The sequence below is a fragment of the Hemitrygon akajei genome, chromosome 5 (genome assembly GCF_048418815.1).
Source record: "Hemitrygon akajei chromosome 5, sHemAka1.3, whole genome shotgun sequence".
In the NCBI taxonomy this organism is placed as follows: domain Eukaryota; kingdom Metazoa; phylum Chordata; class Chondrichthyes; order Myliobatiformes; family Dasyatidae; genus Hemitrygon; species Hemitrygon akajei.
Window position 1 is genome coordinate 28006248 of NC_133128.1, and position 12144 is coordinate 28018391.

General features: G+C 37.5%; 1 protein-coding gene across 1 annotated transcript in view; it reads right to left on the bottom strand.

Annotated features, from left to right (window-relative positions):
* urb1 (URB1 ribosome biogenesis homolog) overlaps positions 1–12144 on the bottom strand; it is a 99365-nt gene that overhangs the window by 18894 nt on the left and 68327 nt on the right. Inside the window, exons 31-32 of the mRNA XM_073045092.1 lie at positions 6290–6450; positions 2335–2446 (exon numbers count right to left, since the gene is read on the bottom strand). Coding sequence (XP_072901193.1) covers positions 2335–2446; positions 6290–6450 — 273 coding nt within the window. The remainder of the gene's footprint in view (positions 1–2334; positions 2447–6289; positions 6451–12144) is intronic.

Here is a 12144-nt window from a genome sequence, read left to right on the forward strand (position 1 = left end):
GAACAGAACTCGTCCGTAACCCGGGGACTGCTTGTAGTCCACTGTGGATTTTGAGGTGAGTTTAGGATCACTATCCTGTTGTAGAAGCCATCCTCTTTTCATCTTCAGCTTTTTTAGAGGCGGTGTGATGTTTGCTTCCCGAATTTGCTGGTATTTAATGGAATTCATCCTTCCCATTACCAGTGAAATGCTCCCTGTTCCACTGGCTGCAACACAAGCTCAAAGCATGATCGATCCACCCCCGTGCTTAACAGTTGGAGAGGTGTTCTTTTCATGAAATTCTGCACCCTTTTTTCTCTAAACATACTTTGCTCATTGTAGCCAAAAAGTTCTATTTTAACTTCATCAGTCCGCAGGACTTGTTTCCAAAATGCATCAGGCTTGTTTAGATGTTCCTTTGCAAACTTCTGACACTGAATTTTATGGTGAGGACGCTGGAAAAGTTTTCTTCTGATGACTCTTCCATGAAGGTCATATTTCTGCAGGTGTTGCTGCACAGTAGAACACTGCACCACCACTCCAGAGTCTGCTAAACCTTCTTGAAGGTCTTTTGTAGTCAAACAGGGGTTTTGATTTGCCTTTCTAGCAATACTACGAGCAGTTCTCTCGGAAAGTTTTCTTGGTCTTCCAGACCTCAAATTGACCTCCACCGTTTCTGTTAACTGCAATTTCTTAATTACATTACAAACTGAAGAAACGGCTACCTGAAAACGCTTTGCTATCTTCTTATAGCCTTCTGCTTTGTGAGCATCATTTATTTTAATATTCAGAGTGCTAGGCAGCTGCTTAGAGGAGCCCATGGCTGCTGATTGTTGGGACAAGTTTTGAGGAGTCAGGTTATTTATAAAGCTTTGATATTTGCATCACCTGGTCTTTCCTAATGATGACTGTGAACCAGCTAATTAAGGTCTGAGACCTTGGTAAAAGTTATCTGAGAGCTCAAATCTCTTGGGGTGCCCAAACTTTTGCATGGTGCTCCTTTCCTTTTTTTCCCACCCTAAAATTGTACGAAACAAAAATAATACACTAATCTTGCTTAAAATGTTGAAAAGAATGTTTCATCTTTAAATTTATGACTTTTGGAGATCAGTTCATCTTCTACTCACTTAACTATTCACAGTAACAGAAATTTTGACCGGGGTGCCCAAACTTGCATGCCACTGTATATTAATTTCATGGAATTAAAAAATGCATTTTGGCAATTAGAAGATTGAACCAATCCAAATTTCAAATACTCAGTGTTCGTACTAAAAGCAACAAATGAAAGAGAATAGTTTTAACGTGGGTGAATGGAAGATGCAGCACAGAGACAGATGAAAATACCCCAATGAAACATTTTGATATTCCAACCTTAATGAAATCACTGAAAAAGTTTTTTGCAAAATGCGATCAATATAGTTTGAATAGTATAAATCTGGGATTCTAAATATAAAATGCCTTATTTACTTTTCATTACTTTCAGGTCCGCACACAATATGACATTAAAACCGAACCTCTTGTGACAGAAGTTATATGTCTGTTAAACCAGCAGAATTGAAAGCTTTGCTTCATCTGATCCTCAGTTTCTAACCACTTCAGATTTTGCACAGATGGCAATGGAACAATTAACATTAACAATGATGCTATATGACATATGTTGAGTGTACCACTTTATCTAAAGGAACCCTCCTATATATTGCTGAATTTGAGAACTTCCGTTCTGAATACAATATTCTTTTATCAGCTGTTAAAGAGATATTCTTCCAAGAGTGGATCTTGTTTTAACGCAACCTAAAGCATTCGTGCAAAAATCCCAATCACTTGCAAATAATACAGGAATACAGGAATGATATAGGAATCCTTTTAGCAATTTTCATCTTGTCGCATTTTACAAGGTTGCAAAGATTGATGCTAATCTTTGGGGAAGGAGGGAGAGGGGTGGGAGTTTCTGAATTTTGACAGCAAGGAAAGTATGTTGGTTTATAAATTCCTAGCAAATCCACCAGAGGGTCAAGAAGTTTAAGATATCTGTACTAGTATACAACAGTACCAAAGTCCCAAACAGTATTCTTCCACTGAACTTAATGGGCATCATGATGGTGTTCGACCTCTTACATTACTCTGATCTGCTTTTCAATATGCAGAGGTTGAGATCAGAGACAAGTACAGAACAACTCAATGAGACCTTCCACAACATCAACTACATAAAATTGCACCTGAAAATCCTCCCAAACCAAAGTAGGAAATATTTTAATTTTGTCTCAACATTTATCAGTCTCATTTCATTTTCCGTCTTGGAGTGTTATAATATCACAGACCCTAAAAAAAAAGAAAATTAACACTATTTTCACTAACCTGGTTTCAACATCAGTTGAGCAACTTGAGCAATATAAAATGCCAAGCAAAAGGTTAACCTGGCGTTAGGTTCTCGGATCCCATTTTTCACAACATCCAACAAGTACATCAGCTATTCAATAGGGAGAAAAGAGAAATTATCCATCATTACAAAATTCTCAGGACATTATTTGAGTTTTGTACACTCGACTTTGGTTGAAAGCAAAACCGTGAGCCCAATAACATAAATGGAAAGAAAGTACTGAGCAAGAAAAATATAAGCAATCAGTCATGACCAATGATCAGTTTAACCCATTTTAGTCATCACAAAGGAACACAGTTGTGATCTAGTAAAAAAGGTCAATACTAGAGAAAAAAAACGAGACAGCATTGTCACTTTATAAACCGTTGGTGAGATCCAGCCATAGAGCACTACAGCATTGAAATAGGTCCTTTGGCCCATTAAGTCCCTGCATACCTATTTTCTGGATAATCCCATCTACGTGCACTCAGACCATAACACTCAATACCCCACTCATCCATATCCAAACTTTTCCCAAATGTTACATCCCCCACATCCGCTCGCAGCACACTCCACACTTCCATCATCCTCTGATCGAAAAAGTTCCCCTCCGGTTTCCCTTACAGTATATCAAGGAGATTAAACTACTTGGTTCCTTAAAGTTGTTAAAGCTGTGGGTGATTAGCGGGGACAAGCTTCCACTACCTATTAAATGTTCCCAATGATGTGCGCCTCATATAGCCTCTGACAACCAAGTGTAGCTTCTGACCTTCACGTGTGTGGCTTAGCTACTAAGCCCGGTGAAACCGTTTCTACTAACAGCAGAAAGGGTAAAGGCAGCTTACTGGCGCCTTAAAACCAGTCGCTTCGGGCAGATGATGCTCATTTGGCAACTCATGTGGGAGAAGGAAAACACTAATCTCAAATTTCTGCTGCCTTGTAGCTATACCCACTCATAGGGAAGGTTTCGGGAGTATACCCAGAGAGAAAAATCTGGAGCTGGAGTCCCTAAGGCAGACTTATATTGAGTTCAATGCTGACTGGCAACTTCTATGACGCTGCTGGTACCAAACTGTATTGATCTCCCCTGTTCTCCTTTGGGCTCATCAGATGCGTGGAGAGGGGGAGCTTGCTACACGGGCAACAGCTAGTTCTCTGTATTGTACTGCCTAGGCTTGCATATCTAGACAGCTAGGATGCAATATCTATGGTCAACTCCGACTGACAGAGGCCCTCATCTCAAACTACTAAAAAGTTTTGGATGAATATAGTAAGTTTGAAAAGTTGGGAGATGAGTACATTCCATTGGTATGAACAACTAAGCAAACTGGCATATTCTCACTGGAAAAGAACTTTGAAAGTAATATGATTCCTTGCTTTTAGGACTCTGAAATGGATAGGTAATGTAAAAATGACAAGCTACTTCACTTTGTTCAGAGAAAAGAACCAATGATCCAGCTTTTACATCTACAAGGGCAAATTCAAAACTAGATTAGGGACGGATTATTTCAATGAACAAATAATAAATCTGTTGAACTGACTCCACAGGAAGATTGTGGAAGCAACTACCATTAATTTATTCAAAAGGACCTGTGACAGATGTCATTCTGAAGTTGCTTCATTGACCCACATGTTTTGGTTTTGCCCTTGCTTGCAAAATTATTGGAAAGATATTTTCGGTCCTATTTCAACAGATCTGAATATCAAATTGCAACCATATCCTATTACTGCAATTTTCAGTTTACCAATGGTGGATAATAGTTGTTTATCCCCCTCAGCCCGGCAGATGATTGCATTTGTTACAATAATGGCTAGAAGATCTATCCCATTGAATTGGAAAGAAATTAATCCTCCAACTATATTTCAGTGGTTTTCTCAAACTATTTCTTGTTCGAGTTTAGAAAAAATTAGAAGTGTTGTCTTTGACCCTTCAGTTAAATTTGAAGAAACTTGGAGACCATTTATTCAACATTTTCATATGAGCTAAACTGACTTTTCCTAAACCTTACTTTTATTATCCTTAATTATTTGGATGGAGGTACGGAGTTATTGACGCTACTGTGTATATTTGACATAATGCAATGGCCCATGTTGGTTAGGTTTTTTGTTCTTTTTTTGAGTTTTTTTTTCTTATTTACTCCATTTTTCGTAATTACTATGAGTTTGGGAGGTTATTATATATGGATTATCATCTATTTGTATTTATACTTTAAACTATTAATTATGTACTCTCAAACTCTCTGTATTCATGTTTCATTTATGTTTGTTTAAAATTAATAAAAAGATTAAAAAAAAAATTCATTCAAAAGGAAATGAGGCAGTTTTGTTTCAGGGAACAGGAAAACAGTAGCGGAAAAATTTTTGGTTGCATATAAATGTTTGGGAGGAACTAACTGATATTTTCTTCCAGCTTCATTTCTGCCATAAATGACTTAAATGAGATTAATCTTTTAAGTCAACAACACCATTGTTGCTGAAGGGCAAAGTAGATAACAGACAGCAAACAAGTTGGACCATGACCTTTTCTTCCCGATTAAGCACTCTAACGTTTCTGTCTTTCAAAACTAGTTTCATACTTTACCTCTGCCTGCACCAAGGTTGTGTGACAGGTTCAAATAAAATCAGGAATAAATTTAGAGACCCCTATTTAAACCCCAAAATAAAATACTGCTAAAAGGATCTGAATCAGACTAAAAATGATAATATCAACATGAAAGCAAATAATATTACTTTACAGTGTAAGATCCCAAGGTATCAACAGTAACAGTCAGATTTGTGCTATGGATTGAATATGTTTTCTGCTAGAGTTGAATATTGGAAAATTTAAAGAGTTTATAACTTCGGAGTAGTATCGCTGGTTAACCACTGTGATTGGGTGTTTTGCCATGGTGATAATGATGCACCGTGCCATAGAGAGTTAAACCTTTCTGCTCTTTCTAAGGAGGATTGCAAGGTAGTTGTATAAAAGACGTGTCAAATATACACAAGTAGCCATTTTATTAGGTACAGGAGTGAAACCCACTGTGCATTCTGCTGCTGTAGCCCATGCACTTCAAGCTTTGATTTGTTGAAGCTTTTCGGTATCATGTGATTATTTGAGTTACTGTCGGCTTTCTGTCAGCTTGAACTACTCTGAAATCTCTCATTACAAAGGTGTTTTTACCCTCCCACATAACTGATGATCACTGGGTGTTTTTTTTTGTTTTTTTGCACCATTCTCTGTAACCTCTTGTGTGTGAAAATCCCAGAAGCTGAATCAGTTTCTGAAATATTCAACCCACCTCATTTGCAACCAACAATCACTCAACAGTTAGTCTCTTAGATCACATTTCTTTTCAATTCTGATGTTTGGTCTGAACAACAACTGAACTTCTTGACCAAGTCTGCAGTATTTTATCCATTGAGTTGCTGACACATGATTGGCTGATTAGATATTTGAATTAACAAGCAGGTATACAGGTGTACTTAATGAAGTGGCCACCGAGTGTATTTTTGACTGACCATTGGCTCAGTCATCCAACTCAAAGTAAATTAAAAGGTTACACTATTTCAGAAGCAGGCAAATGACAAATAGCTATAATTCTCCAAGTTTTTTTTAATCTGTTGATTGCAATTTTGCACAAACAGGCAAAAATCTCTCATTTTTATTAGAGACCTTTGAAGTGAGATTTTAAAGTGTCATTTAACAGTTTTTCTTTTTTTGCTCAAAAAAAATTTTGCACATGATTTGCAGAAAGTGTCTAAATTAGTTTGTACTGGGACTTCTTAAAATCTAGAACAAGCATTCCGTTTTAAAAATTAAATATTGAAGTGAACAAGCAGTTTACTCCTGAACTTTGAAGATCGATTATTGCTTGAAAATATAAATCTAGACCAATTCAATGGGCTGAATGTACATATCTGGGGATATTCCACATGCTAGTAAAGATTTGTTGCAAATTGCATTCCACTTACTTGCCGCCTCCCCTTAAAACGAACAGCCTCGATATGCGTGCGGTAATTGCTCAGGATGTGATAAGCAGCAGCTCTAATTTTAGGATCATAACTGCTAAGAGACGCCACAGTTATTCCAAAAGCGTTAACATCCACGAACATGTAGCAGTTGACCACACTTTCTACAAAAATAAACAAAGATTTTCATTTAGCTGACATCAAAGATGATGAAATATTCTATAGGACCTCATAAACAAAGAATTATGTAAAATGATGGAGAATTATCTAGGCACACTTTGCAATCATATGCACAAAATGTCTACTAAATTAATGACCAACTGCTGGATTTTGAATGGAGAAGAATGCTGGTAGTGCTGATGATAAATATGGAGTACAAATAGAAAAATGCTGAAAATACTCAGCAGGTCAGGCAACATCTGTGGAAAGTGAGATAACTTACTAGGTTGAAGAACCTTTGTTTGAACTTCAACCTGAATCATTAACATCTCCATCCTTGATGCCGAATGACTTCACACACAAAATGCTGGTGGAACACAGCAGGCCAGGCAGCATCTATAGGGAGAAGTGCTGTCGACATTTCGGGCCGAGACCCTTCGTCAGGACTTCGTCTCGGCCCGAAACGTCGACAGCGCTTCTCCCTATAGATGCTGCCTGGCCTGCTGTGTTCCACCAGCATTTAGTGTGTGTTGTTTGAATTTCCAGCATCTGCAGATTTCCTCATGTTTGCCGAATGACTTGCTGAGTTGAGCATTTTCTGTTTTAGATTTACAGCATCTGATTTTCATTTAACAAAGGAAGATTTCCTTGCTCTACTCTTAATAGTAAAAGAGCAATTATTGGGAAGGCTTTAGTTGAAGACCAAACACATCAAAATGTGCTCTGATACACAGAAGTACTTGCCTATCATGAAGTACTTGCAGAAAAAGACACTCAGCAATTAAACCTCCAGAGCTGCAACTATTGATAACACCATTTGATGAGATAAGGAAAAAAATTACAAAATACTCATGTTTTGATCTAATTTCACCACTGGACTAAACAGCTTAAAGCCAATGAAGCGTTTGAATTGTGTATAGTTACTACTGGAACGTTATATGCTTTCATACACATCCTTGTCAGTTTGACAACATGCATCTCTTCTTTGTGGTACACAGAAGTAGTTATGGAAAACTGATAAACAGATTGATTTTCTTCACTGTGGAGCTCAGTGCAAAAATACAACTGACAATGGGTACTTGTAGTCAAGTAATTTCTTTGTGACAGAGATGGTAATCTGATAGGTTAATCACACTGGCCTAATTATGCTATTAGGATGACTTACAAGGAGGATATGAAGGAAGAAAGCCTTCATTCGGAGCTAATGCTTGAGCAAGTTAATCCTCTAAACCATCACTTTGTTAAGCATTTATTGTTTAAACAAGTAACGGGAAAGATTATCAGTCTTATGTACACAATAACAAGCTTCTGTTTTGCATAATGAACTATACAACGTCTTGCAGATTGTGTTTTTTTTTATTAAGTGCAATCGTGAACAATAGCCAGATCAGAAATGCTGATCAAGTCAACTAGTTCCCAAAGAGAACTCTGATAGGCCAATCAGATGGTTCACTGCTGCTCAGCGATAGAACATACAAAAAAAATCATATGTACAATTAAGAAACATTAAAAAATAGTAGAAATACTGGAGTCACGATGATCATGATGAATGCTGCTGGAGAGAGACACTTCTACACATGCTGTCCTCCATAATTCAAAGAGATTGAAGGATAAGGTTGCAGGGTGACAAAACGTGGCAGGAGCACTTGGAACTAAAAACTAATCCCTACTGGGAGAAAACAGCACCTGATCTTTCCGCACTGTTCTCCAGCAGTTTAAGGACTAAGTCCAGCCGGAACATAACTCACAAGTGCTCTTGAAAGTCAGGCATTAACCCTACTTACCAACAACCAAGCATTGCTATTTCTAACTCTTGGCTCTTGTCAAACCGTTCTAATTATTTTGTTCTAGCTTTTCTGATCACTTCTTGCTCATTCCATTATCAAGATAACAACAGAAACACATTTCTTTGAAGATAGGATAATGAAGTACAGTGACAGCACTTCTGAACAGAGGATCATTAAGTTACTAGAAGCATGAAAAAGTCTTTACCTTGTAATAATTTAAACTGAGAGAACTATTTATTAGTGGTGCAAGGCAAGTAAAGAGCACACTTGCAGAAGACAAAGGGAAAAGCATGGTTTATTGAGTATGATTTGCTGATTATATTTTACATTTTTCTTAAATTTCAGATTTCCAGTACTTGCAGCACCCTTACTGAAGGTCAGGTTGTGGTAGAATCAAGCCAGTTAATTTAATACTTACTCTAGAAGTACAGATGCCAAAACATATTTCACAATACTAACACTCCTCCATTAATACACAGAAAACAAAGGACAAGATAACCATCTGTCAAACTGATGATTACCTCATAATCATAGGTCTTTTGATTATTTGCTGTAAAGAACTCAGTTCAGACATTGCATAATTCACTAGTCTCAAAATATCACAAAATCATTTGACTATATAATCATTTTTCAAATAGACACTTTCATTTAAAAAGACAAGGCTGCTTCTAAGTTAGAGGAGAGAAAATTGACAATTGATTTTTTCTTGCATGTGACTTTTCCTTGAACTAATCTTGATTTCACACTGTGCAGTGAACTGTGTATTGGCGACATGGTGTCACTGAGTAGCACGACATTAGTGGATGCCTGGGATTTCTAGAAATAACCCAATCTCTCTTCACTGAACTTTTGGCTGTTTGATTTCATGACCAGAATAAAGAGGAAATAAAGCAAAAGATGGGTTAAAACAATGGATTCATCTCATCAGATTGGATTGTTTGGGACCTTAGGTGGTGGGAAGAAAGGAAATAAATGGCCAGGTGGCGCATTCTGTGACAAAATAGAATCTTCCCAATGCAATGCTATAAATAGTTCCTAATGCTCACAGTAGAATGCACAGTAGAAGCAGGGACCAAAAAGCTATATTAGAATCATAGATTCATACAGCACAGTAACTGTTTAAAGTGCTTTGAAGAGATGTTAAAGTATTCTGTAAGAATCTTGTTCTAAGGAATGGAACACATTTACGTTTTGGCATCTAGTATCAGGAGTAGTATACCACAAGTATAGAGCAAATAATTTTCACTGATTATGCTTTGACAACCTTCATTAATATGACTGAAATCAAACCAACTTTGGCCCAACAAACCTATGTTGAGTATCACTCTTTTTACATCAATTCAGACTGTTAGAAAATGCAAACTCCACACAGACAGCGCTGGAAGATTGAACCTGAGTCACTGGAGCTGGGACGTAACATCCTTACCACCTGCACAAATGGCCTATCCCCAAGTTATGGCCGCTTAATTATGTTGCACAATGTCTATCAAACAGTAATTGCTATTCTTAAGATGTATTGTGCTCATTTCTATGAATTTAAGTGTTTCCAAAGGACTGAACTCTTCTTTATGGGTGCGCATGATCATGCAACAATTTCAAAATAATAATTTTAGATATAATTTGTGCTACATCTGCTAAAATACACATTAGTTGTCCAAGTGAATCAGGTATTCATTGGCAGTTTTAAAAAAATTCTTTAAGGAATGATAGAAAAGTGATTGGTCTCTGCTAAGCTCACACACAAACTTAAATGTAAAGATTACAACCAGTTCAACAATTTAAAACAGTATCAAAAATCTGAAAACTATAAATATCTGGTAGTAATAAGAAACAAATAAAGAGCCAAGTGAGATGTGTTTTAAAAGTGGCATTACCATACTAAATGTACACTGTAGGTGAATTGATTCTTGATTTCCATCTTTTCCTCATCTTAAAAGCAAAATTTAGGACTGTAATGGAATGTCTTCCACTTAGCTAGAAAACTACATTTCTAACAACACTGAAGAAGCTTGCCCGCATCCAGAACAAAGCAGCCTTCTCCTAATCACTGGTGTACTGCTATTAGCAAGACCTACACGATGTAATCTTTCTCGAGGTTTCTATAATGACATTTCTTGATAGTAAACACTGCAAATGAGAGAAGTTTGATGAGTTAGTTGATATCACCTTTTTTGCTTAATATTATTTTACTGTCAGATTTTCTTAAACTTTAGTGTCTAGCTTTAAGCAAGTTACTTGAGCAAGCAGGGAGCCTTCCAATCTCCCCGATAATTAGGTGACAAACTGGAAGAGATTTACTGAAGTTACTGCCAGCTGACACAGAATTTGTGGAACCTGAAAATATGTTTGGATTCTGCTAATGCACAGCTTTCTTCAGCACAATATGAAGAGTCTGCTCAGTTCAGTGTCTGCAGGAAGTAGACTAGGATGAGTAAGGGCTTATGGTGAGGTAAGGGCAGAAAGAAATTACTGCAGTGTTTAAAAATACCTCATTTATTTTTGGTTAATCTGATATAATCTTGCCAATGAGTGTAGTTTTCGTTTTCCATCTTAAAGATGCTCACTTCCAATTATAATTTATTGAAGATTCTAACTAAATCTGGTTTCAGTGAGCAGATGAAAATTTAGTAGGTGCAATCTGTGGGAGGTGACTGAAAGCCCTGAGATCCACAGTGAACACACAAAAAAAAGAAAACTGAAGGCTCTTTAATTAAATGCAAATGGATACAGCAATTGTAACTGGATTGACAGATTATTGGGAGGCACCAGAGATAAAGAGATATGATTTAATAGCCATTCTGGAGATATGGCTGTAAAGGTACAAGAGTCATAGCTACACAGCACAGAAACTGGCCCTTCAGCCCAACTGGTTCATGCTGACTAAGATGTCCCATCCAAGCTAGTCCCATTTGCCAGCATTTGACCCTCAACCTTCTAAAACTTTCCAATCCATGTACTTGTCAAACTGTCCTTTAAAAGTTGTTATTGTCTGTCTCAATCATTTGCTCTGGCAGCTCACTCCACATAGATACCACCTTTTTGTGTAAAATAGTTGACACTCATGTTCCTTCTAAATCTTTTTCTCAACTTAAATCTGTGCCCTGTAGTTCCCTAACTCTGGGAAAAAGACCAAGTGTGTTCACCTCAACAAGATCACCTCTCAGTCTAAGTCTATCTCTATAAAGTTTTAGCCAGTCCAACATCTCCCTATAGCTGTGGCAGTAGCTTTGTAAATCTTGCAAAGTGGGTCAGAAGGATCTGTTTTTGTGCTGTATCATTAAAAAAATTAAAATGTGGAACCCTATCAAAGGCCTTACTGAAGTCCATATAAACCACTTCTACTGCCCTGCTCTCAGCTGTCATGGTCATTGCATCAAAAAACTCAATCAGGTTTGTCAGGCGTGATCTCTCATGCACAAAGCCAGGCAAACTAGTCCTAATCAACCCAGCTTTCCATTTTCTTGTAGTCTGTACTTTGAAGTCAAAAAGTCATAGGCAAAACAGGACAGGAGAGTTAACCATCATAAAAAAAGTTAGAAAAGGTATTATTTCCAGAAATCAACAAGTAGAATTGGTTTGAGTGTTGCTGAGTTATAGATAGAAGTACAAAATATTACTTAGGAGAATTAATGGCGCCTAACAGCGACTCCTTTGCTTGCATCTTTGGGAACAGCTCTATTTCCATCTTTAATATCTCTTTCAGGGTTCTTTTGAAGACCCTGACCTGGAGTTACATGCTGACTACGGTTCTTTATGGGAATGGGATCCACTCTCGGGGTTTCACTACTGGCTGTTATTTGGCATGCCAAGGGCGCAGCCTAAGAGCTTCGCTCACCTTCAGAGGTCTGAGATTTCAAGGCTCTGAAGACGGGGGTGCGGTGGAATCAGAGGTCAGTGACCGGGCAGGAGATC